Source organism: Drosophila suzukii, chromosome 2L, assembly GCF_043229965.1.
Source record: "Drosophila suzukii chromosome 2L, CBGP_Dsuzu_IsoJpt1.0, whole genome shotgun sequence".
In the NCBI taxonomy this organism is placed as follows: Eukaryota; Metazoa; Arthropoda; class Insecta; order Diptera; family Drosophilidae; genus Drosophila; species Drosophila suzukii.
In genome coordinates, this window is record NC_092080.1 from 20,377,590 (window position 1) to 20,404,527 (window position 26,938).

General features: G+C 37.4%; 2 protein-coding genes and 1 long non-coding RNA gene across 3 annotated transcripts; 1 reads left to right on the forward strand and 2 right to left on the reverse strand.

Annotated features, from left to right (window-relative positions):
• Window positions 1-100: 100 nt before the first annotated feature.
• Frmd5 (FERM domain containing) lies at window positions 101-3,427 on the forward strand. Its single transcript, XM_017071432.4, has 8 exons — window positions 101-556; window positions 1,137-1,241; window positions 1,318-1,360; window positions 1,420-1,593; window positions 1,660-2,039; window positions 2,104-2,192; window positions 2,253-2,470; window positions 2,659-3,427. The coding sequence occupies exons 1-8, from the start codon at window positions 467-469 to the stop codon at window positions 3,273-3,275; spliced, it is 1,716 nt and encodes a 571-aa protein (XP_016926921.2). The 5' UTR covers window positions 101-466; the 3' UTR covers window positions 3,276-3,427.
• A 306-nt stretch (window positions 3,428-3,733) lies between these two features.
• LOC136116936 (short stature homeobox protein 2) lies at window positions 3,734-26,156 on the reverse strand. The gene is made up of 5 exons (XM_065864730.2): window positions 25,078-26,156; window positions 7,479-7,789; window positions 6,821-6,878; window positions 5,026-5,324; window positions 3,734-4,097 (listed from the first exon to the last, which is right to left on the reverse strand). The coding sequence occupies exons 1-5, from the start codon at window positions 25,472-25,474 to the stop codon at window positions 3,918-3,920; spliced, it is 1,245 nt and encodes a 414-aa protein (XP_065720802.2). The 5' UTR covers window positions 25,475-26,156; the 3' UTR covers window positions 3,734-3,917.
• LOC139352318 (uncharacterized) lies at window positions 15,679-17,006 on the reverse strand. The gene is made up of 3 exons (XR_011603645.1): window positions 16,634-17,006; window positions 16,422-16,566; window positions 15,679-16,365 (listed from the first exon to the last, which is right to left on the reverse strand). It is a non-coding gene; the product is annotated as an uncharacterized lncRNA (long non-coding RNA).
• Window positions 26,157-26,938: the final 782 nt, after the last annotated feature.

The window sequence follows — 26,938 nt, forward strand, 5'->3', positions numbered from 1 at the left end:
ATACTATCGATAAACAAATATTATATCGATGCTTATGATCGATGTTTGACTCGAGCTCCAATCCTTGACTTCTAAATTATTTATTATATTTATATTTTATTTATTTTGTCTATACACAAATGTATTCTGGTATATTGCACCCATGGGCTACAATATACTAATAGTCACATCTGTACAAACATATGATATGGGGTCCTTCGCCGCGCAGGCAGTTGTCCTTATTTGGTGCTTTTTATTGTTAGTAACCTCCCCACACGAAAAACACCCTTAACGGGAACAACTAAAGGACGGCAAAGGACACGGGCATAGCCGATATATTTGGCTGGAAAAATAACGAATAAAATGCCAAGCAATCAGAATTTGGCTTTAAAATAAACTCCACAACTTAATCCGCCCAATTCAGTGACTTTTGCAATTGTAAAAGTAGCCACAAGAGTGTAACAGTTCATTCAATCCAATCAACAAAATGTTCAGGAGCAAAAATGAAGGGAATATTGTGTACAAATGCACGGTTCGACTCCTCGACGATTCCGACGTCCTGGAATGTGAATTTCAGGTTTGTGATGCTCTTGAACTTTGCCTTTTTCAACTAAATTGGACTAGATTGTTGGGTGAATCAACTGCCGACCTCTAAGGCAGTCAACATCTGAAACTGATGAGACTTTCGTTTTTATCCTGCAAATGTGCTACAAATAAATATACTGTTAGAAACGAAAATACGCAGGACTCACTGCTAAATAAAAAGAAAAATCTGCTTCTGGTAGTGGGTTTACTTGCCCACAGATTGGAATTAATATATAATACTGAAATACCTAATTTGCATTTTCTGTCCTATAAGACTGGTGCCATAAACAGATGGGTGGCTAACGCCCTTTCTGCTTGCCGGCATAAGTTTGATTTGATGTAAATGTTGTTGACCGTTAAGGCATTGAAATACTTTTGAGGGTGATTAACGGTTGACGGACGGAACATTTAAAACGTTGAGAATATTTGTCGAAATTAAAAAACCCGTCCTTAAACCTTGGTATAAAATAATATTATTATATTTTTAATATGAAAACAAAATCTTTAAAAGATTCATTCTTTTGTAACTAAAATATCGCATCTTATATTGCCAATAACTTACTTTCTTACAGCCGCTTCATAAAGGAATATACCTATTGGAGTATTTGTGCGGTGAATTAGAGATAAAAGAGAAGGATTACTTCGGATTGCGATATGTTGACTCCTCGAAACAAAGAGTAAGTTGAAGCTATTATAAATATGGCTAAAAATATTAATAGTTTTATGTGCCTATATTTGGTTATTTATGAACAGCATTGGCTTGACCTGTCCAAGTCCATTATAAAGCAATGTAAAGGTAAGAAGTCTTCTGACTGAAGTACGCACTATTTAATGAAAATACGTTCATTTGTTCAGAAATGGACCCCCTGCTATTTTCGCTGCGAGTGAAGTTTTACCCAGCGGATCCATTTCGACTGACTGGAAATGCAAGGATTATGCTATATCAGCAATTAAAAAGGGACCTTCGACATGGTCGCTTGTATTGCTCTTTGGGAGAAGCGGCAGCACTGGGAGCTTTAATTGTGCAAGGTAAAAATCAAGATTTCGAGGGTTTGTGTTATTTTGGTAATACCCTATGTAAATTTGGCTTTGCAGAAGAGCTTGGCGATTATAACGAAGACGTGCACATAGGAGGTTATGTATCTTCCATAGAATTAGCCTTACGACAGACGGAGTATCTGGAGAAAAAGATAATCGAGCTGCATAAAAAGCGAGAGCCCGGACAGGATCTCTCCCTAGCTATGGACGAGTTCCTAGGCATAGCACGCGGCTTGGAGACCTACGGCATTGACCCGCATCCGGTGAAAGATCATCGGGGATCGCAGCAGTATATCGGAATAAATAATTCGGGTATTAGCACATTCGTTACCGGCAAACGATCTCAACATTTTCGCTGGAATGAAATACATAAAATCAATTTTGAAGGCAAAATGTTTATAGCACATCTAAGTTATACCGACGCAAGCCGAGAACCTGTAAGTTTTAATAATTTTAATTATATTAATTTATTGAAAATGATTTTTAATATATATTTTGTAGAAAAAACACACAGTGGGGTTCAAGTGTCCAACCGGAGCTGCTTGTCGATATTTATGGAGATGTGCCATTGAACAAATGCTGTTCTTTACGTAAGAAGCTATTTAACTAATCGTGACTCTTTTATTTAACTCAATGAAAACAACCTTTAGATTGCCCAATAGCCAAAGTGCCGCTGTGATTTCAGGCGGAGGATTTTTCTCCTGGGGTACGAAATTCCGGTACACTGGAAGAACTGAGCGTGAAATTTTGACTGAAAACATAAATGCATTGCGGGAACAAAAAATAAATAATTCGAACTCAAGCAAGCGAAAGGCGAGCAGTGTGCCAGCCACGCCCTCCAGCCCACAAGGCGATTTAGCACAAATACGTAAGATTTTTTTAATAGATACCTGCACCAGTAAATCTTTGGCCATTCAAATTCCTCCTAAAGAATTCGCGGTCTTACAAATTATGAAAACAGCGTCGTATTGTTATGTTTTGTACTCGTGCTGGTATCAAATAAGTTCTTACTTTTTTATCAGACCGGTAACTAATGCATCTTAAATATTTAACCAGGATACAGCAGTTTACCGAGATCAACGATGTCGGAGCCCTTGGGATACGGCATGCCAAATGGCCATTTCTACGGGCAGGATCACGGAATGAGTGATGCCAACGGGGGCATTCAGATTTCCAGCCTGGAGCCCGTCTGCGAAGAGGCCCGGCTAAGGTCGTCGAACATCGAGGGTGTAAACTACTTAGCGACCCAAATCGGGGGCTACACATACCGGGATTCCGTCGAACATTCTTCCACTGAGAGCGGGCTGACCGTGAATGGATACGACCATCCGAGAAAACATAACGAATCGAAGCAACACGGATCCTACTCCCCCAATCTGTACTACGGACAGTCCGATGCCTTGAACTCCAGTTCGCCTGCCGATAACTTCCTGCATGCGGATCAATCCGTTCGTAAAGTGAAGAAGTTTCGCAAATTCCACCTACTACACGCCTTTGTTCCGTCCGTTATTTTTGTGGCTTTTGCGATGGCCGGAACTGCTGTGTTTATTATGGAATCCGAGTCGGAAGCTTTCGAACAGTTGCGGAACTCCCCCGAAATGCTTTGTTTGCGCTATCAATACTATCAGCCTTTGAAAGAGTTTGTTTTGGAAAAGTTGGGTCGGAGAAAATAAGAGTTTTTAATTATGTAGACGCATGTTCAATTCCACTAGCAACAGCTGTATCGGGTATTTTAAAATGTATTTAAGTGAATTCTTTATTATTATGCTATAATGATTCCATATTAAAAACGAAAGCCTGAAATTTAATTTTAACAATAAAATAATTCGTTCTAATTGGGTAAGCTATTGGCCTAAGCTTTTTGGGTAAATTCTTATGAATTCTTTCCAGGTTCGGAAATCAGTTAAAACGCACCAACGTCGCGGAACCAGACTCGGTACTTACAAACATAATGCTATAGAAGTCCAAATAGTTTAAAAAAACTCATCAAAAAGTGTATACAGTTTCTAGATTTCTATATATTTTTAGCTCAAAGTGAATAGCTTCTGCCCGCTTAATAAAGTTCGTACCACCCTGTGCTTATTCCAGAGAATAATGAAAATAACAATCATAACATTAGTCCCAAGACACGTTCAAAAAACAGTTCTTTTATTTGTCGATAATTTTTTTAAATCAATCTTATTCGTTAGATTTAAGAAGTAAAACTTTTATTAAATAAATAAATGTGGCTATCCATTTTTTATTACGATGACAGACGGAATATTACCATACCATCAAGTGAATGTACATTTTTATAATCTATGTGAAGCTGTTTACTAAAGAACCATATCAGCTTGAAGTCCCAATGATTCCGAGTGTTTTTTGGCTTTCATTCTAAGGTCTGCTATTGAAGAACTCTTGCTATGAGCGGCGGCGAAAGCAGCCAGATTTATCGAATATTGGGGCACAGAAAAAAGTCCAGCCGGCACGGTTCCATTGGTAATAGCCGCAGCATACTGCAATTGACAAAATATTACAAATTATTCTATTATGTTTTACCATTTAAAATATTCAAGATTAATGGTCAAACTATTCAGGGCGTAAGGAATTTACCTTCTTTTATTTATATTATTTTAACCTTTTTATACCCTTGCAACTTTATCCTATAGTTCCTATAGGAATGATCGGAAAAATAATGAGAACAAAGTCTTTTATAATAGCTTCGGTGCTCTTGACATATTACCTTCTACTCTTAGGAATATCCTTTTACAAATATTTCAGAATATCTTATTGAATTGGACGACTATATCATAGACAAAAGGAAGGATCTGATAATTGGATAATAATTATAGCTTCATTATTATTGTTCATATTCTCTTCTACTTCGGTATATGAAGATTTTCTACCGGTCACTAGTAGAGTAAATGGGTATACTTCATGTATGTAACAGGTAGAATGAAGCGTTTCCGACCCTAGCCCGTTCGTATGAACGCTGAGATCTCGTAAACTATAAAGGCAAGAAAGTTCGGATTTGGCATGCAGATTCTTGAGGTTCTTGCGCAGCGCGAGTTTGTTTCAGCAGGGTGCCACGCCCATTCTAACGCCCATAAAGCCCGGGCTATCAATATCTATCCACATGCCAAATATTATTTAAGCAGGACTCTCCATTATAAGCAAATAAAGAAATCGACACTAGTTGGCACTGTTGCGGCCATATCCACATCTCCATAGGCTATAGCATTCTCTCTTGTTTCTGTCTCGAAAATTCGTACTTGGAAGGGGTATTTTCATTTCGAGATTGGAATTTTCGATGCTTGGCGAAGTTTTGACACTGGAAATGCTTGATTCAAGCACGAAATTCTTGTTTTTTTTGAGTGTACCCCTCGCTTGCCAAAAATTTATTTCGAACGAATAATTGCAATCTTTAATGATCTAGAATTTTACCTGATGAGCCGCAACCGAAATAATCGCTGGATCGAACGCGGAAAAGGCGGCGGCTGCTGCAACTGTGCTGGAAAACTGTTTGATGGCCGAGCGCGATATCGCCGGAGTGTGTGGCGAATTGACATTGACCCCTTTGCCGGAGCCCGTACCACTAGGTGCTTGGGGATTCGAGCTTGTCGCAGTAGCGGGATGGGATGGAACAGAAGAGCTTCGAAGGGCGGCCAAGCTGACGTAGGGTGCCACGCGGCAGGGTTCCAGCGGAGTTGCAATTGGGGGACTGCGACTGCCCACCAAGAATCCTTGAAAATATACGTTTATTAAAAAGGGTGTGTTTAAATGTAGTATGTTGTGTATGATTTATAACTAAGAAATCAAAGCCTTTTCAAATTTTTAAAATGTATGTATAAATACTACTTATTTATTAGCTATATCATAAAAAATAAGTTGAATAATGATGTAAAAGTCAGTTAAACTAGTTTAAAAAAATTAACACAAAAAGTAAAGGCTGAACAATATATTTATCCCACTGCTGCATTCAACATATATGCATTTTTAAGAGTAATCCTTTAATTTCTTATCCGCCAACTACCCGGTATAAATGCGGATTTTGAGTGTGCATACCCATGGATATACCCGTACTTTCGAGATTGGCAAATCGTTTTAAGATTCAGTGACAAGTAATTGAATTCATTTTGTAATTTATTGCTCGGAAAACGCCCCAAAACCCGGAGGCTGCGTCATTCAACCACAGGGACGTGTTTTAGACCTGGAGCACATACAAATGGCTCTCCGGGGACCGAAGGCCAGGTTAACGTCTTGTTTATGGTGGTTCACCGGCGCAAAAAGCCTGAGAATTGATATGAACCCATAAAGTGCTGCCCATTCGTTGTGTTGTGTCTGCCGTGCTTTTTATGCCAAATTTCAATTTGATTACATTTCCGAAACTTTTTTATGCTCCGAGGTCCGGTATTGAAATACGGCTGCATTAGGCGGGAATTTGATAAATGAGATTATATCTTTTAATCCAATTACGTAAGGCCTTTTAATAGCAAATGTGAAGCATGAGCTTAGCCTAATTCAGATTTATTTTTATGTGAGCAAAACTTACGGCTCACTTTAGCAACTAAATGGATTGATTTGCGCTTGGCTAAATTCAGAATATACTTTCGCGCATTTCGTACACCTCGCCATTTACTCCGACTGTTTGCCTTCCGTATTATAATCAATTCTCACAATCCCATCTGCTCAGATTTTTCCCAACGAAACAAGGCAAATCCCTTCGGCAATATACATAAAATAAAAACGTTTTTTAGCGACAGCAACACAAATCATTGCTAACTTCATCAAATTAAATATTCGAGCAATAAAACGGAGAATACAAATTCTATTGAGTGAGCCGGGGAGTTGACAGGATGGATGGGATAGGATGGCATAGGATAAGTCCTTGGAAACGAGGGTTGAAAGCCAGGCCAAATGAATTAATGAAGAGACATTTAAATAACTGTGAAACCGTAACATATTGGCTCGACGAGTTGATAAGCCAGAAAATGAACAGCATTCCGAAATGTAAATGGTCTTGCCTGATTTTTGTGTACTTAACTAATTGCGATTTACACTTTAATTAAGCTTAATTGAGGAAAACTTGGCTAGAGCGTGGTTGATGGGCACGCTTAAAAATGAAACTAATGCTTTTCACTGCTACAAAAAAAGTGTACTTTTTAGTATTCTAGGTTTGCCAATATGAAATTGTGAACTTTTCTGTGTTGTGTTACTTAATTATTCTGTATATGCTCACCTTTGTGCATTTGGTTTTCATGCTTTCTACACTTCGCCCTTCTATTTTGAAACCAAACCTGAAAGTACATTGATACATGGTTACTTGGGCTTCGATAGCTTTATTATATTTATCATAAACATAAAGATGGTCATTTGTTCTTGGAACACTAGAACATTAAATTATCACTGTTTATTTCCCATTAATTACGGCAGATGCGTGCTTCTTGGAGAGTTTAGCCAGCTCAGAGTTCCGAAAAGTGAAGCAATTTATTACGGGCCATAAAAAAAGTGACACTCCTGCTGGTACTCGCATCTGTATCTACATATTTCATGACCACATAGTGTCTATTGCCGGCGCCCTGATTGAGCATTTAATCTTTAACCGGCCCCCTGATGCTTAAACAATTTTCTACTTGTATCCCAGACGGCAAGGGGTGGCGTAAACCACTTAACACCCCATATTTTCACAGCGACGGTGGTTGAAAAATCAAAGTCAATGCTTTCCATTCGCCCAGAAAAACGGGGAGACAATGTCTGTGTATCCGGTTGTCATTAGTACAAGTGTAATGAATATCCATTGAAAATCAATTTGTGTGCCTGGCAGTGTCCAAAGGGGCGTCCTCGGGCATTTTCATTGTCAAGTTGCGATTTGGGGAATATTTATGGGGCATAATTACCTGCACTCTAGCCTCGCTGAGGCCCAATCTCTGACTCAGTTCCTCGCGCATGAAGGCATCCGGATAGTGCGTTTCCTCGAAGAGTCGCTCCAGTTCGTTCAGCTGGTCCAGCGTGAAGTTGGTCCGCGATCTCCGCTGCTTGGTGCTCACCACCGAGGAGTCCAGATGGTCGCAGTGCTCCCGGATTCGACTTGGTTCCGGCGAGACGGACTTTTCGGGCAATACCGATTTATCGGGCGCCAGTTTCGGCGTGCTACTGTCATCCGTGGACTCGCCTGCGTTAGTGGTAGCCACAACAGAAATTTTAGGATCTGAAAGTTGTACGGTTTGAAAGAATGAGACGTATATATCAATATAAAACAAGGAAGAACGCTATAGTCGAGTACCTCGACTATCAGATACCCGTTACTCAGCTAAATGGAGATATGCAAGCAGCAAAGCGAGATTAAAATGCGCCACCTACCGGCGGTATACAGATTTAAGCGTTATGGGCGTTAGAGTGGGCGTGGCAAATTTTTTTTTTGGACCAATCGATAGGTATTGTCGAGACCAATACATTTCAGTTAAAATTTTTTATCTAGCATAACAATTTTGGGCGTCACAGGTTTTCGCGGTTTGTGGGAGTTAGAGTGGGCGTGGCAAACTTTTTTTTGGATCAATCGATAGGTATTGATGAGAACAATACATTTCAGCTAAAATTTTTATTCTAGTATCAAAACTGTAGGAGCCACAGTTTTGGGCGGTTTGTGGGCGTTAGAGTGGGCGTGGCACTGTGCTGAAACAAACTTGCGCTGCGTAAGAAGCTCAGGAATCTGCACGCCAAATCTCAATAGCCTAGCTCCCATAGTTTCCGAGATCTCAGCGTTCATCCGGACGGACAGACAGACGGACAGACGGACATGGCTAGATCGACTCGGCTAGTGATCCTGATCAAGAATATATATACTTTATGGGGTCGGAAACGCTTCCTTCTGCCTGTTACATACTTTCCGACGAATCTAGTATACCCTTTTACTCTACGAGTAACGGGTATAAAAACCCCTCTTAGCAAGGTAAAAATAAGGTTAATTTACTGACGTGCGTTCGTCACTATGTATTTGGGACTTACAATTATATTTTTTAGGTTAACTAATGCTAACTTATCGTCAAAAATTTAATAATCGTTGATAATTAGGTTTAGTCAAGCAAAAAATTGTTCATATTTTGAGCGCTTTTTATGTGCAAATTGCTTTTTTAGATAAACCACTTCAATTAAAAATAGCAAGAAAAAAGTATTTCAGAAACACAATCACAACCTTAGCCTCCAAAATGTATCGGTTAAAGGTATATAAATCCTGCATTGCTCGATTTTAAGTAATTCCCTAGTAGAATCATACAAAAACCTTAAGATACAGGCATGCTCAACCGCTGATCGTGTGAACACTATTTTCTAGGTAACATCCCTCCGGAACTTAAAGAACAGCTGTTATCACAGATCTGTATATCCCCACACCAAATCTAACCGATAAATAAACTGTAGACTGCAACTCTAAGGGATATTTTCATTTTAATATATATATATACCCACGGGGCCATTAACTCTAACGGCGAACGACAATTTTAAAGAAAATTGGCTTGAACTACATTTGTAATTTAAGTATTGCTGTTCAAAATACTCATGGTTACTCAGGTGGATGTTAAATACTAAATATAGGTCCCGAAATCGATCATCGAAATTGATCAATGATATTAAAAATGGGAAAATACGATAACTGATCTTTTTAAAATAGCAGTTTTTATTTAATTTGGACCACTCTTAGAGAGAATATCTTAAAAAGTTTTACGTTTATTAATAAATAGTTGCTTTTCGCTTCTCTTGGTTAATCCCGATTTTTCCATATTTATTTTTTTTGGTGGTAAGCAATAACGATTCAAATAATCTTCTTGCTATTTGGAAAGTTTTCTTCCGATTGCGTCTGTAAGAGACAAACAAATTTAAAAAGACATGTGTACAGAATATCCAATATCCACGGAAATCCGTTATGTATTAATTTGATTGTTCCTTTGGCAGCTATATGATATACACTCAGAAAAAAATAGTACGAAATTTTAAGACAGAAAATACTCGATTCTGGAACCTTTAGGTCTTGTATCTAGTTTAAACTATTCTTCAACCCAGTCAAATTTGTACTAAAAACATTAACGATTTATTAATAAAGTAAGGAAGTGGCAGGTATTTAAGGAAGAATTATTCTTAAACCAGTATACATATGTTGTAAATTTAAATTGGGTTTTACTTATGCGCTAGTAAGAAAGATAAGAATTGGATACAGAAAATTTATAATTTTGATATGTATAACTTACAATAATCTTAAAAGTCTACTCACGATTTGCTTGTCTCGGGCATTAACACAGTGTATTTTTTTATATACTGAGCACTTTCAGAATAAAGCGTGGGGAATTATTAGAGTTTATCGTTATTTATTCCAAAGCGGTGCTCAATTTAAAACCTTTGCAGAACGAACGTTCTTAAAATTTTAAGCATGAAATCGTTTTGAGTGCAACATCACATTTTCTGTATATCGAAAATAAAAAGTGTATTAACCAAAATATTTAAGGAACGATCTCAAAAAAAGAAACAAGAAAAAAAGTTGACTTCGGCAAACTGTTTTGCAGTTATAAGAAACCGTCAATGTTTGTTACATCATTTTTAATTATAAAATAATTTTATATCTCGATGAGTATTGCAGTGGCGGAACCTGTATTTGGTAGTGGTAAAACGGGGGTATGCTCAGAATAAGTTTTTGGTTCCATACCTATAGAATTCCACAATTCCCTTCATTTTTCACCAGAGAGCGGAGATCTATCCCCTTAACCCCGCGTGGATCCGCACTTGGAGGATTTATTCAAATAAATAAAATTGAATTCCGATTGACTTTTTGTATTATTTTGACATACATTTTCCGATCATTTCTTTGGCAGCTGTATGATAAAGTAGTCCGATATTTGTAAAATTTAATTCTTAATTCTAAAATATTAACAAGAGGGAACGCCATAACTGACTGACTCGACCATTAGGTACCCGTTACTCAGGTAAGGGGAGTGCAAGGGAGACGAAGATATGCAAGCATCAAAGCGACCGATCCCAAGATTGTACACCCCGCAACAGCGCCACCTAGTGTAGATTTCTTTATTTATTTATTTTTAGTTGATAGTCGGATTTAGGTAATGTTTTGCATGTTGATATATATGGATAGTCAAAACAAAATCCCATTTACAAGTTTACAAAATCTATAATTGAGTTTGTGTAAAGCAGCTGATTAACAAGTAAGTATTCAATTTCTTTTGACAGTACCTATAAAATTTTATTTTGCTGACATTTTTTGATTTTAATGTACTAGAAAGATGTAGGTACATATTTAGAAACGATAGCGTTTAAATGTATCAATATTTTTTACCCAACGCCATTAGTGTGTTGAGTCAAGCAACAAATAGCAGGCTTTTAAAATACAAATAAAAAAAATTCAGGAGAGCTCTGGTATTTACTTTCACTTTTTTAATTTTTATACCCGTTACTCGTAGAGTAAAAGGGTATACTAGATTCGTCGGAAAGTATGTAACAGGCAGAAGGAAGCGTTTCCGACCCCATAAAGTATATATATTCTTGATCAGGATCACTAGCCGAGTCGATCTAGCCATGTCCGTCTGACCGTCTGTCCGTCCGGATGAACGCTGAGATCTCGGAAACTATAAGATCTAGGCTATTGAGATTTGGCGTGCATATTCCTGAGCTTCTTACGCAGCGCAAGTGCCACGCCCACTCTAACGCCCACAAGCCGCCCAAAGCTGTGGCTCCTACAGTTTTTATGCTAGAATAAAAATTTTAACTGAAATGTATTGTTCTCATCAATACCTATCGATTGACCTAAAAAAAGTTTGCCACGCCCACTTTAACGCCCACAAACCGCCCAAGACCTGTGACGCCCACAATTTTCATGCTAGATAAAAAACTTTAACTGAAATGTATTGGTCTCGTCAATGCCTATCGATTGATCCAAAAAAAATTTGCCACACCCACTCTAACGCCCATAACGCTTAAATCTATCTACCGCCGGTAGGTGACGCATTTTAATCTCGCTTTGCTGCTTGTAACGGTAGTAACGGGTATCTGATAGTCGAGGTACTCGACTATAGCGTTCTTCCTTGTTTTTTTTGGTTTCAAAACGCAGAAATGATATTCCGCTATTGCGGTCGTCCTTATTAGCGAAGCAAAAACAATATGACTCACTGGTTCAATAACTTGAAGTGCCACCATCCCAAGAGCAACTTAATTTTTTTTATATTTTCCTAGGCAACAACAACTTTTGTTTTATCTAAGGGTAATATACAAATAGAGCTGTCTAAGTAGGAAGAAACGTTCACACTATGAAACACTCTGATGACAAAAAGTTTTTTTAAAACAAACAAAAAACGCCGCTAGCTTTATTTTGGGGTTTTAATGCAATTATACAACATTTGAATTTAAATGTCTAAAAACAAAAAAGTTGTCTCACAAACCGACAAAAATACTTCAGATGGAACCTGTTTTAAGATTGGGATAACGATTTTTAAAGGAGGAGTTTTCTAGTATATTCTAAAAAAAACTTTAACATCCAGGCGCGTTTTACCACGGAATTTGTAGGCACTGTGCACTAGGTAATCTCCTTCCGGAACTGGAAGAACAGCTGTTGTTTGATACTTTAAAAAGCTGATAGGCAGCTTTTCTACTAATACATCGTGCTGCCATTAAGTAGTCAGTTATTATCAAACATTTATCCCGACTAAGTATTACTCACATTGTAAGGACAGGAATGGTTCAAGTTGGAGTAGGAGGCAAACAGTTCGTAAAAGAATATGACCAATGGAGTTCGCCTTCCATTCAGGAACTGACAAGCATCGATCGTAAAGTTATAGAGAAACGGTTTGTAGCCACTTAACTTTTGTAGCACCTCGACCCTTATCTACAAATTGTTAGCACGAACTCATTGGGACACTTTAAATTACTACAAATTTTACCGAAAGATCATTAAACGGTAACTGGTGAAATTTGGTCCTAAAGGTTAAATATTTGTAGGTCCGATTTTTTGATTTCAAAAAGCAAGCTTCCATATCCATAAATTCCTTGTCCAAGGGTGTACATTTTATGTTAGTGAATTCGAATTGGCTGTTGGCCTAAAGAAAGCGATTAACCAATATATTGACTTCCCAATTCCTTGTCCAAGGGTGTACATTTTATGTTAGTGAATTCGAATTGGCTGTTGGCCTAAAGAAAGCGATTAACCAATATATTGACTTTCCCATATGATCCTTACACAAAATCCAAGTGAAAGCACGATCAGAATGATCAGCCTTGTCAATTTGAACGGTGCCATGTCTGCGTAATCAGAGAATCGCACGACTAATGTCTCTTTTAGATTCGGTATATATGTTTTATATGAACACAGAGCAATTAACTTAAAAACTTAGTAACTACTTTATAAAATTAAATTGACCATTTACTCCACGATTATCTGTGGCGAGCCATGATTTAAAAAGCATCAAGGTATTTTTAATAGTGACCGAATCATTATAGGTTTTAAAAACTCGTACTGTAATTATTATTAATGATTGTTTTATTTTTTTATTTTAATGTGAATTTTGTATTTTTATTATAAAACTCATGCAATAATTATTATTGATGAGTAGAAAAAAAAACATTAGAATTGCATGCTGAACCTTAAAAATTGTAATTGGGGACATTTGGGGATAAATGCTCCAGTTAATTAGGCTTCTGAAAATAAACGTCAAAGGACTCATTATTGGTATAAAACTTAAAGTTCTACCAATTTTGAAAAGACCGGCTAGTTCAGCTGGAAAACAGCTATAAATAACTACATTTTTAAAAGTCGTACAAGGGCACGCCATATAGAAGACAGAAGAAGCTTGTAGAAGCTTAAATATTTTGCTGAAGCGGGACGGATGAGTTAATTTTATATAGTGTATTTAGTTTGTCACGTGTAAAATAATTGTTCGGTACAAAAGTTGAGATTATAACTTCTGTATGTTTAAGGTGCGATCGTCACTATTCTTTTACCTCGTTAAGATGTGTCTTTGCACCATTATGGCATGGTCAGTAGTTATTTGCAATTTGAAACAGGTAACGGTTATCTGATAGTTGAGGCACTTTACTTTAGCGTTTCTTCTTGTTTTAAATTTATTTCTATCAGCGGAAGAAAAAATTATAGGTTTCTTATTGGTTCAATAACATTAAATTTCGTCATATACAAAAAGAGCCGTATAATTAAGAAGAATCGGTGACTAAATAAAACATGCCGATGACAAAACGTTTTTCTGATAACACAAAACGATGATTGCACCATTTTAGGGCTTAGACAAAAATAAAGTCTCACAAACCCACATCACATCTTGAATTGAGAACTTGAGATTGTATCGATATTGGATCAGATTTAAGATTGGGAGAACGTTTTTGAGAGGAGTTTTTGTTTTTGAGTCTACGTTCTCTTGCTTTAGGTAATTTCTTAGTATATTCTTACATAAACTTTAAGATCCAGGCGTGCTTTACCGCGGATCGTGTAAACACTGTGCACTTGGTAATCTCCTTCCGGAACTGGAAGAACAACGGTTGTCTGATACTTCAAAAAGCTGATAGGCAGCTTTTCCACGAATACATCGTGCTGCCATCAAGTAGTCGGTTATTATCAAACATTTATCACGACTAAGTATTACTCACATTGTAAGGACAGGAATGGTTCATGTTGGAGTAGGAGGCAAACAGTTCGTAAAAGAATTTGACCAAAGGATTTCGCCTTCCATTCAGGAACTGACAAACATTGGTCGTAAAGTTAATGAGAAACGGTTTGTAGCCACTTAACTTTTGTAACACCTCGACCCTTGCCTACAAATTGTTAGCGCTGACTCATTGGTACACTTTAAATTACAAAACATTCTACCGAAAGATCATTAATCGGCAACTGGTGAAATTTGGTCCTAACGGTTAAATATTTGTAGGTCCGATTTTTTGATTTCAAAAAGCAAGCTTCCATATCCATAAATTCCTTGTCCAAGGGGGTACATTTTATGTTAGTGAATTCAAATTCGCTGTTGGCCTAAAAAAGCGTTTAATTTGCCAACGGTTTCTCTTAACTTTCTCATATTATCCTTACACAAAATCCAAGTGAAAGCACGATCAGAAGTATCAGGCTGGTCAGTTCGAATGGTGCCATGTCTGCGTAATCAGCGATTCGCACGACTAATGTCTCTTTTAGATTCGGTATATATGTTTTATATGAACACAGAGCAATTAACTTAAAAACTTAGTGACTACTTTATAAAATTAAATTGACCATTTACTCCACGATTATCTGTGGCGAGCCATGATTTAAAAAGCATCAAGGTATTTTTAACAAGGACCGAAATCATTAAAGGTTTCAAAAACTCGCACTTTTTTGTCAAAAAATATTGATTAATTTTCGATTTTTATTAAAAACTCATGCACTAATAATAAAAAACAAAAATCATCAAAGGATGCCAGGACCGTAAATCATTTGCGGTAGATGAACATTTGTGTTGTATGTTTAAGGTGCGATCTTCACTATTTTTTTTAGCTCGTTCAGAGGTGTTTTTGCTTGATAAAGCCTAGTACTCAGATCGGCTAAGAGTTTCACTAGTCGAAAAATCTTATTCTTTGTAGTGTGACCGAAGTTTTCAAAGTTCACCCGCAATGCATGTAGCATGGTCTTACTGTCAAGCAGTTGGGTTTGAAATTTAAATTTAAAAAGGAGTAGTCTGCTGGTACACAAAGAAATTAAAATAAAAACAAGGAAGAACGCTATAGTCGAGTACCTCGACTATCAGATACCCGTTACTCAAAGGGAAATGGAGATATGCAAGCAGCAAAGCGAAATTAAAATGCGCCACCTACCGGCGGTAGACAGATTTAAGCGTTATGGGCGTTAGAGTGGGCGTGGCAGAATTATTTTTGGATCAATCGATAGGTATTGACGACACCAATACATTTCAGTTAAAATTTTTTATCTAGCATGCAAATTGTGGGCGTCACAGGTTTTCGCGGTTTGTGGGCGTTTAAGTGGGCGTGGCTAACTTTTTTTTAGGTCAATCGATAGGTTTTGATGAGAACAATACAATTTCAGTTAAAATTTTCTATCTAGCATCAAAGCTGTAGGAGTTACAGTTTTGGGCGGTTTGTGGGCGTTAGAGTGGGCGTGGCAGTCTACTGAAACAAACTTGCGCTGCGTAAGAAGCTCAGGAATCTGTACGCCAAATCTCAATAGCCTAGCTCTCATAGTTTCCGAGATCTCAGCGTTCATCCGGACGGACAGACAGACGGACAGACGGACAGACGGTCAGACGGACAGACGGACAGACGGACAGACGGACATGGCTAGATCGACTCGGCTAGTGATCCTGATCAAGAATATATATACTTTATGGGGTCGGAAACGCTTCCTTCTGCCTGTTACATACTTTCCGACGAATCTAGTATACCCTTTTACTCTACGAGTAACGGGTATAATAAATGGAATGTTCAACGAATGTTTTTATTTATGTAAATGAGTAGTTTAAAGCTTCCTTTTCGTCCCACGGATGCTTCGCCATCTTTCCCGCTCCACCGCAGTCCAGCTCCGAGTCTCAATGGGCATATTGGACCTTGAGGAAGTGGGAGCCGGATTGGGAACGGGGTTGATCCGCTGATGCTCCAAGAAGTCGCCCAGCATCCTGGCAGTGGCTGGCTATGGCTTCTCCAACTGTTCCTTAGCGGGCGCCCTATTTTCCTCCTCCCTATAGAAGCCAGCGGGTGTCCGGAGTCCTAATGGAGAGGTCGTCGGAGATCGTATTACTGGTGGTTCTGCTAAAAAGATACTTCTATTGGTACAACGCGACCAAATTCTTTTGGCCAGATTTTACTTTCTTTGCGAGGACACGCCCGGCAGGATGTCCATGTAGAGATCGAAGTTCCACTCGGCATGTTCCTTCCCACTGGGATTCTCTAGTGGATCTCCTCCAGCACTTCAACTACTCTGCGAATTTGCCCCTTTTGTGGAATTGCTTCCTGTCGGTGAAATCCCGCAATAAAGGGCATAAGCTTGGATTTGGCGTCCTATTTGATCTGCTCTGACCTTCTGGATTCGATTTTGGGGTTTTCCTTCCATTTTTAATTTTTAGTTTCCACATCGCCTTTGCACGAACACCGCCAAAGATTAAATTTCCTATTCTTTGGGCCGCGGCTAACGGCGTTCATCGAAAATTCACTCGCAAAATCTGGTATTTTTTTCTGGTATTTCCTTAGCTCATATGAGTCCCGCGCTGAAAAACAGACCCGACGAAAAGCGTTAGCCGCGTATTTGCCTCTCGCTCACTCCTATGGTTAGCTCGCGGTTTTCGTCGATCTGAGTACTAGGCCCAAATCACAACACTCAACAATGAATTTGCATACTATACAATAGTGTTGGGTAAATAATGTTCATTTGGTTGAACATGTTCACTTGTTCTTTTTTTTAATGAGTCAACTCACTCACTCACTTGCTCCGTTGTTCACTTGCTCTTTTGCTCACTTGCTTACCTGCTCACTTGTTGTACAGCCTATTGTTGTTTTGCAATATGTGCACTTGGCCTGGTGGTTTCCTAAATCCTCAAAATGACTCAAAATTTCGCATTACCTTCTAGATCAAATCAAAGATGAGCTCGCTTGTGCGCTCTGAGATAACAGTGAACACAGCTGATTGAGTAAAGAACCGTATGCAAAGATTCAGAAAATTCTTATTTGTGCCAAAATGAACAACTGAACAAAAAAGAGCAGAACTGAGGAAGTGAACAATAAAGAACAAGAGAGCAAAATTCAGCAAAACTGAGCACCGAGCAGGTGAACAAACAAGATCAAGAGAACCAAACTGAGGAAGTGAACAAAAAAGTGCAAGTGAGCAAAAATGAGCAAGAGAACAAAAAAGAACGAAAAAGAACAAAAAGGAAGGAACTTGTTTACTCACTTAGTTTAGTAAACAACTCTTTTTTGTTCACTCACTCATGAGCAACCCAACACTACTATACGTTTACCGATTCTGAGCTCTATGGTGTTCTTGATTTTATCTGTAAGAGGTGTCTAAATGAATAACTTTTTAGTCGAAAAAATATTAAATGAACTAAAAAATAGACATACTTATTTTAGTTTGTGTTGTTTTGCGCGTCATTTTTTACCCGCAGACGCAAAAAGTCTTTTTGGCGACCACATTTTTGACGATTTCGTTTTGATATAAATTAAAATAGACTTTTTATTTAAATTCTGAGAATTGTTTCAATCGCCTTCATATTTTACAAGCTATGAATAACTAAGGCATGGCCAAAAGTTATTTGGAATTTGAATTTGAAATTAAACGGGTATTTGATAGTTGAGGCACTCAAATCAAGCGTTTCTTTTTGTTTTAGCTTCGTTCATATCAGCAGAAGGAAAAATTATTGAATTCTTATTGGTTCAATAACATTAACTTTGGTCATATACAAAAAGAGCCGTATAAGTAAAAAGAAACGGTGACAAAATGAAACATCCCGATGACAAAAAGTTTTTCTGATAACACAAATCGTTGATTTTATTTTTTATTTTTACTTTGTTTTAGGGCTTCTATGCAATTATTTAACATTGAAGTTGGAATGTAAAAAAACAAAAAAAATAGTCTTACAAACCAACAATAATTCATCTTGAATTGAGAACTTCAGATTGTATCTTGGATCAGTTTTAAGATTGGGAGAACGGTTATGAGAGTTTTTATTTTTGAGTCTAGGCTCTCTTGCTTTAGGTAATTTCCTAGTATATTCTTCCATAAACTTTAAGATCCAGCCGTGCTTTACCGCGGACCGTGTAAACACTGTGCACTAGGTAATCTCCTTCCGGAACTGGAAGAACAACGGTTGTCTGATAATTCAAAAAGCTGATAGGCAGCTTTTCCACGTATACATCGTGCTGCCATCAAGTAGTCGGTTATTATCAAACATTATTATTATTATTACTCACATTGTAAGGACAGGAATGGTTCGCGTTGGAGTAGGAGGCAAACAGATTGTAAAAAAATCTAACCAAAGGATTTCGCCTTCCATTCAGGAACTGACAAGCATCGATCGTAAAGTTATAGAGAAACGGTTTGTAGCCACTTAACTTTTGTAACAGCTCGACCCTTACCTACAAATTGTTAGCACTCATTGGTACACTTTAAATTACAAAACATTGTACCGAAAGATCATTAATCGGCAACTGGTGAAATTTGGTCCTAAAGGTTAAATATTTGTAGGTCCGATTTTTTGATTTCAAAAAGCAAGCTTCCATATCCATAAATTCCTTGTCCAAGGGTGTACATTTTATGTTAGTGAATTCGAATTGGCTGTTGGCCTAAAGAAAGCGATTAACCAATATTTAACTTTCTCATATTATCCTTACACAAAATCCAAGTGAAAGCACGATCAGAAGTATCAGCCTGGTCAGTTCAAATGGTGCCATGTCTGCGTAATCAGAGAATCGCACGACTAATGTCTCTCTTAGATTCGGTATACATATATGTTTTATATGAACACAGAGCTATTAACTTTAAAACTTAGTGACTAGCTTACAAAATTAAATTGACCATTTACTCCACTATTATCTGTGGCCAGCCATGACTTAAAAATCATTAAGGTATTTTTACAGGGTCCCTAATGATTACAGGTTTTATAAAACTCACAGTCAGCCCACGGGCGTAACGAGAGTTAGTAGTAGCCTAATGCAAAAACTAACAGATTTTCAGCGCTGAAAAGATTTTACGCGCCAATTTTACGTGTACTTATTTTCGCTCTATTTACCGCCTTTTAGTGGCTTTTAACACTGCCTATACTATCCTCCATCTCCTTTTCGCGCATGTTAATGCACAGCAGGCAATGTTAGAAAGAGAGAGGAAATGCAAAAAGCGATTTGAGTTGAGGTACTACAGCATACATATTGACAAACTGCAATTTTGGTTACATTCTTTAACTTTTGATTCAACGCCAGTTTGCACAAGTGCACAAGAATTCCAAAACTGTGGCACTTACATTTTTATTGATACATTAAAAGTTGTAACTAAAATGTTGTAAAATTGACCCAAAAAAAGTTTGCCACGCCCACTCTAACGCCCATAACGCTTAAACCTGTCTACGGTTCACATAACCATATGTTGAGGTCACGGGTAGGTGGGTATAGCTGAGTAACAGGTATCTGATAGTCGAGGCACTCGACTATAGCGTTCTTTCTTGTTTTTTTTTTTTGGTACAAAATAATCAGTAATTTTCGATTTGTATTATAAAACTCATGCAATAATCATTATTGATGAGTAGAAAAAAAATAGAAATCATCAAAGAATTGCATACCAAAACCTAAAAAATTTTAATTGGGGATAAATGCTCCAGTTAATTAAGCTAGTTGTATTCTTTTTGAAAAAATAAACAGACAGCTCAACTTAACAAACTTTAGTTCTACAAAAGTTGAGATCATAACTTTTGTATGCTTAAGGTGCGATCGTCACTATTTTTTTACCTCGCTAAGATGTGTTTTTGTTTGATAAGTGACAAAACTCAACCAAAAATAATTTGCACCTTTGAGGCATGGTCAGTAGTTATTTTGAATTTGATCTGATAGTTGTGGCATTCAACTTTAGCGGTTTTTGTTTTAAATTCGTTCCTATCAGCAGAAAAAATAAATATAGATGTCTTATTGGTTCAATACCATTAAATTTCGTCATATCACTGTGGAGGGCAGTACACGTAGTGGCGAAGCGCGCAAGAGAGCGTGCGAAGACAACTACTATATATAGTCGCAGAAAAAATCTGCCATTATGGTCCGATCGTAACGAGTGATACACCAATCGAAAGGTATCGCAAAAACTAAGAAGATTGCATACCAAGACTTTCGAAATATAGATTTGTTTGGGAGAAAAAGCGACGAAAGTGTAAAATTAAAAATTTAGAAAATTGAAGCTGCTGGATACGGTGGGGATAAAAGCCGCCAGCTGTTTAGCTAGTTTTATTCTTACTGAGAATACGCGTCGAATGACACCTCATTTGTTGAAATCCGATGTCCCGCTCAAAAGTAATTCAAAAAACAAGATTTTCTTCTTCTTCCAAAAATGAAATTGTTTGTCCCTTTGTTTGTGGGTTTGTAAGCATCCCATCTTAGTTTTAGGGTTTTGGAATCCCTATAAGTGTATAAAGAAGCTTGAATTAGAAAACGTTTGTTCTACGACTTTTGGAAAAACCCGCTAGTTTAGCGGAAAATCCAAAGAAAAAGCCAGATTTAAAATGCTTATAGTATCTAAACAACTAGTGCTACAGAAACGTGCTATATCTCTGAAAAGATAATTTAATTTGCTGAATATAATAGATTTCGAGTTATGACAAAAAGTTATTTTTTAAAACCACTTTTTATACCCGTTACTCGTAGAGTAAAAGGGTATACTAGATTCGTCGGAAAGTATGTAACAGGCAGAAGGATGCGTTTCCGACCCCACAAAGTATATATATTCTTGATCAGGATCACTAGCCGAGTCGATCTAGCCATGTCCGTCTGTCCGTCTGTCTGTCCGGATGAACCCTGAGATCTCGGAAACTATGGAAGCTAGGCTATTGAGATTTGGCGTGCAGATTCCTGAGCTTCTTACGCAGCGCAAGTTTGTTTCAGTAGAGTGCCACGCCCACTCTAACGCCCACAAACCGCCCAAAACTGTGGCTCCTACAGTTTTGATGCTAGAATAAAAATTTTAACTGAAATGTAATGTTCTCATCAATACCTAACGATTGACCCAAAAATAACGCCCATAAACCGCCCACAAACTTCAAAAAATCGTAAATATGAACGTGGATATCTCGGAAACTATCAAAGATAGAGAATTGGGATTTCAGATTTAGATTCCGTAGCCTTATACGCAGCGCAAGTTTGCTACGCGAATATGCCACGCCCACTCTAACGCCCACAAACCGCGAAAACCTGTGACGCCCACAATTTTTTTTGTCAATACCTATCGATTGATTTGCCACGCCCACTCTAACGCCCATAACGCTTAAATCTGTATACCGCCGGTAGGTGGCGCATTTTAATCTCGCTTTGCTACTTGCTTATCTCTATTTAGCTGAGTAACGGGTATCTGATAGTCGAGGTACGCGACTATAGCGTTCTTCCTTGTTTAAAACCACTTTTTGACTATTTTCTCAAAATTGAGTCGAACGATTTTTTTTTAAATTTCAAATCACTTAGCCCTTGAGATATCTCAACTTTTGATTTATAACACTTTTTGCCCTAAAAATTACCGTTTGGAAGATATAAAGCGATAAAAAGTGCAACTCGTCTCAGCTCCATATACGAAATATTTCATACTTATTGGAATAAACAAGAAAAAAACCTGTTTGATGAAAAATATTCCTATTAGATTTTTTTCAAACGGAAAATCTGTTATGGTTTTAGGGTCTTTTACTTGCATGAAGCTAATCGAAATAGGAAACATGATATATTTGTTCTACCACTTTGGAATAACCCTCTAGTTCGGCGGGAAATGTAAGAAACGACAGATTTCTCTTGGAATTTGAAACTATGTAGCCCTTGAGATTCCCATACTGAACCCTCCTCGAGGGTGCCGACTGGTAATGACGGTACAGTGCCTAATTTAAGGTGGCGTTCAGCTAAGATTTGGGGTCGAATCTGTGTGTTTGGTTTTTCAATAGCCAAGTCATATGGGGATGACTCCTAGTCATGGTATTGGGGTACTTAAACTCTTGTGCAAAAAAAAACTTCTGATATCAAACAAAAGCCCCTCTTAACGAGGTAAAAAGTAGTGGCGAATGCGCCTTTAACAAAAATTTCGGATATCAACAATTGTGACGAAAAATGATATTACATTCGATAAAATAAATAAACTATATTAAATTTATGTATTCGGCACGCTACAACAAAAAATTTACGTGTACGTAAATAAATATTTACTGTTGCGGGTTCGGGTAATATAGTTTATTTATTTTATCGAATGTAATATCATTTTTCGTCACAATTGTTGATATCAGAAATTTTTGTTAAAGGCGGGTTCGCCACTACTTTTTACCTCGTTAAGAGGTGTTTTTGTTTGATACAAAAAGAGCCGTATAATTAAGAAGAATCGGTGACTAAACAAAACATCCCGATGACAAAAAAGTTTTACTGATAACACAAAACGTTGATTGCTTCATTTAAGGGCTTTTATGCAATTAATCAACATTGGAGTTGGAATGTCAAATAACAAAAAAGTAGTCCCACAAACCGATATCACATCTTGAGTTGAGAACTTAAGATTGTATCGATCTTGGATCAGTTTTAAGATTGAAAATTTTTTAGGTAATTTCTTAGTATATTCTTACATAAACTTTAAGATCCAGGCGTGCTTTACCGCGGATCGTGTAAACACTGTGCACTTGGTAATCTCCTTCCGGAACTGGAAGAACAACGGTTGTCTGATACTTCAAAAAGCTGATAGGCAGCTTTTCCACGAATATATCGTGCTGCCATCAAGTAGTCGGTTATTATCAAACATTTATCACTACTAAGTATAACTCACATTGTAAGGACAGGAATGGTTCATGTTGGAGTAGGAAATATAAAGTTCGTAAAAGAATCTAAAAAAAGGATTTCGCCTTCCATTCAGGAACTGACAAGCATCGGTCGTAAAGTTACAGAGAAACGGTTTGTAGCCACTTAACTTTTGTAGCACCTCGACCCTTATCTACAAAATGTTAGCACGAATTCATTGGTACACTTTAAATTACAAAACATTGTACCGAAAGATCATTAATCGGCAACTGGTGAAATTTGGTCCTAAAGGTTAAATATTTGTAGGTCCGATTTTTTGATTTCAAAAAGCAAGCTTCCATATCCATAAATTCCTTGTCCAAGGGTGTACATTTTATGTTAGTGAATTCGAATTGGCTGTTGGCCTAAAGGAAGCGATTAACCATTATTTAAACTTTCTCATATTATCCTTACACAAAATCCAATTGAAAGCACGATCAGAAGGATCAGCCTTGTCAATTCGAATGGTGACATGTCTGCGTAATCAGAGAATCGCACGACTAATGTCTCTTTTAATTTTGGTATATATGTTTTATATGAACACACAGCAATTAACTTCAAAACTTAGTGACTAGTTTATAAAATTAAATTGACCATTTACTCCACGATTATCTGTGGCGAGCCATGATTTAAAAAGCATCAAGGTATTTTTAACAGGTACCGTAATCATTATAGGTTTCAAAAACTCGCACTCTAATTATTATTATTCATAATTTTTTTTTATCAAAGAAAAAGTCATGCAATAATAAAAAAAACAAAAATCATCAAAGGATCTTAAATCATTTTTCGGTAGTTGAACTTTTGTATGTTGTATGTTAAGGGAGCGATCGTCACTATTTCTTTTTAGCTCGTTAAGAGGTGTTTTTGCATGATAAATCACAACACTCAACAATGAATTTGCATACTATACAATAGTGTTGGGTCAATAATCTTCCTTTGGTGTGAACACTATTTACTAGGTAACTTCCTTCCGGATCTTGAAGAACAGCTGTTAACGTATAATTCAGGAAGTAATTGGACAGCGAATATAACATGTGGCAATTACTAGGCAGCTATCAAATATTAAGGAAGAGTAAGTTTAACATACATTGTAAGGACACGTGTTTCATTAACTTCAATAAGCATAAGTGAACTTCATATCCAAGGATAAACAGATTATATTGGCAAACTGGAATCCGCCTTTGACCCAAAGAAAGCGTTTGTTAACCGGTGGTTCCCTTACGTTTATCACAGATCTGTCTATCTCCACACCAAATCCAACCGATAAATAAACTGTAGAGTGCACAGCTAAGGGATCTTTTCATTTATATATATATATATATTTCCTTGGCAGCTGTATGATATACACTCAGAAGAAAAATAGTACGAAATTTTAAGACAGAAAATACTCGATTTCACGTTTCTGGAACCTTTAGGTCTTGAATATAGTTTGAATTATTCTTCAACCCAGACGTATTTGTACTAAAAACATTAACGATTTAATAACAAAGTAAGGAAGTGGAAGGTATGGTTTAAGGAAGAATTTTTCTTAAACCAGTATACATATATTGTAAATTAAAATTGGGTTTTATTTATGCGCTAGTAACCACTAACCAGCCATGACTTGAAAATTATTAAGGTATTTTTACAGGGTCCGTAATGATACAGGTTTTATAAAGCTAACAGTCAGCACAAGTGCGCATACGAGAGTTAGTCGTAGACTCATGCAAAAACTGAACGATTTTCAGCGCTGAAAAGATCTTACGCTCCAATTTTACGTGTGCTGATTTTCGCTCTTTTTACTGCCTTATAGTGGCTTTTAACACTGCCTATACTATCCTCCGTCTCCTTTTCGCGTAATCCCAAACCAATTTTCTGTACTGGATCCACTTTTTGTCAGTTCGTTGGGAATACCCACGGTAAATGTGGGTAATTAAAATAAATATTATTCTACGGAATAGTATACTGTGCACACTACAGTATCATAGCTATTGACTTTACCTTCTGGTTGGGACTCCACCTCCAAATCATCTGAAATTAGCCAGTTTTTGGGCTTGGCCTCCACTGCCTTTCGAAAACTCGGGCTCAAGCTATACGTTTCCACAGCCTCCTCGGGATGGGATTGGGATTCTTCTGTGGGCTCCGGATCCGCCGCAAGAATCGTATTGCTCTCCGAAACGGATAGGTCGGTGATGTCTATATCCACGGACTCTTCACCACTCGCGCAAGTATCGGCGTAACTGCCGCCGGAACTAATGGAGTTTATGAATATGGTGTTTTTCACTTCCGAGTGCTTTTTAATTCGCGCGCCCGTCATCGAATTGAATAAAGCGTGAACACTGTTATTAGTTAGGTTGAACTCAAAGGATTTTGTTACAAACTGTGCCAACTGCTCCATGCTTTTTGGTAAATAAATGATACCCGCAGTTTTTTTATGCGTTCGAGCATAAGTTGCTGTAACGAAACTAAGTTGCCGACTATTTTATAGTCAACACCAATGGCATTCGGCGTGCCTAATCACCTCACTTGCTCTTTATTGCTGCGCATGTCATTCGGCTTATCCTTATTGAACTCTACTGGGTAAATTAGGCGGGAGAGGAGGATACACAAATTGGTAGATTTTTTTCTAAAATAAAATAAACGAGAAATCGACTGCCTGCTATAAGGGACAAATATAACTAGTTCAACATCTTGACTCCATTCAATTAACATTTTTATTGTTGATACACTTTGCTCTCCCTTTCCGATTTTGCTCTCTCGCGAGTCCTTTAAAAATCCACCCCCAAATCGGCAAGGCTTGTAAAGTTAAGTGGAGTCCTGCCTACGGTCCTTTAAATTGCTCTCATTGGTCTACAGAGGCAGCGCCGTAATTCCAAAGTGGTTGCACGCTGAGCGAGTCCACCTTACTTTCCTATTATTGGTTATAGCCATTATAGAATACAATTTATCCATTAAGCGGCAATGAAACACATTATAATTGCAATAAATGATTCAATGTGGGAGGAGTTTCTCCTTCGCTGAGGGACTTAATCAAAGGATTTAAGCTTTTAGCACTTCATAAATACTTTTAAACTCGGTGTGCTTAAAATGTAAATCTACATTTTTTTTTTTATTTCCCAAAGCTGTCGTGTGGGGAGCTCTTTTATTGATTGGGGGCGGGCCCAAAGCCATAAAATAACCATCTGATTTGGCGCTTTGCCACGCCCTGAATATTCATTACTTCAACTTTGTGTTAATGACACTGGGCAACAAAAGTGACATAGTTGCTTAATAAGTGTTAATAAAAAAGTTAAATCTTTCTATAGGTATATTATGTTCCTTTTCATTACAAGGTTAAGATATAGGTAATGTTATTGTGGTTTACTTAGATGGTCGTCTGCGAATTGTCATTCCTCACCCTTCTGATCGTGCTTTTGCTTGGATTTGACAGCATGAACCATTATTCTTCGTATAATTTACATAATACGTACTCTTCCCTAATATTTGATAATAACCTAGTAATTGCAGCATAATATAATCGCTGCCCATTTACTCCCTAAATCAAATGTAAACAGCAGTAAATAGTAATACCCCGATCCGCGGTAAAATCCATTTGCATACGAAAACGTTTGAAAAATAAAAAAATGGTTGCTGACTAAACACAATCATCTACGCTTTTTATTTTTTTAGCGAATTAGTTAGCATAACAAAAGTGTCACTAACTATCAAAGCTATCTATTATTCACTCAGGGTTAATACGAATTTAATAGGAACCAATAATCCCTTCAATTTATCCTTAAAATACACCAAATGGGATGGAGATAATGAACTTTAACAAATTACAACAATGTTTACCCACATCTTGAATATAGGTAAAAAATAC

What these genes read in the sequence shown, in the direction of transcription:
- Frmd5 (XM_017071432.4), top strand. Translation starts at nt 467, where the DNA reads ATGTTCAGGAGCAAAAATGAAGGGAATATTGTGTACAAATGCACGGTT. An exon ending in CATTATAAAGCAATGTAAAG is followed by an intron (nt 1,361 to 1,419) that starts GTAAGAAGTCTT and finishes TCATTTGTTCAG; the next exon opens with AAATGGACCCCCTGCTATTT. An exon ending in GGGAGCTTTAATTGTGCAAG is followed by an intron (nt 1,594 to 1,659) that starts GTAAAAATCAAG and finishes TTGGCTTTGCAG; the next exon opens with AAGAGCTTGGCGATTATAAC.
- LOC136116936 (XM_065864730.2), bottom strand. Translation starts at nt 25,474, where the DNA reads ATGGAGCAGTTGGCACAGTTTGTAACAAAATCCTTTGAGTTCAACCTA. An exon ending in TGAAAACCAAATGCACAAAG is followed by an intron (nt 5,325 to 6,820) that starts GTGAGCATATAC and finishes TATATTTTCAAG; the next exon opens with GATTCTTGGTGGGCAGTCGC. An exon ending in TTTCGGTTGCGGCTCATCAG is followed by an intron (nt 4,098 to 5,025) that starts GTAAAATTCTAG and finishes TGTCAATTGCAG; the next exon opens with TATGCTGCGGCTATTACCAA.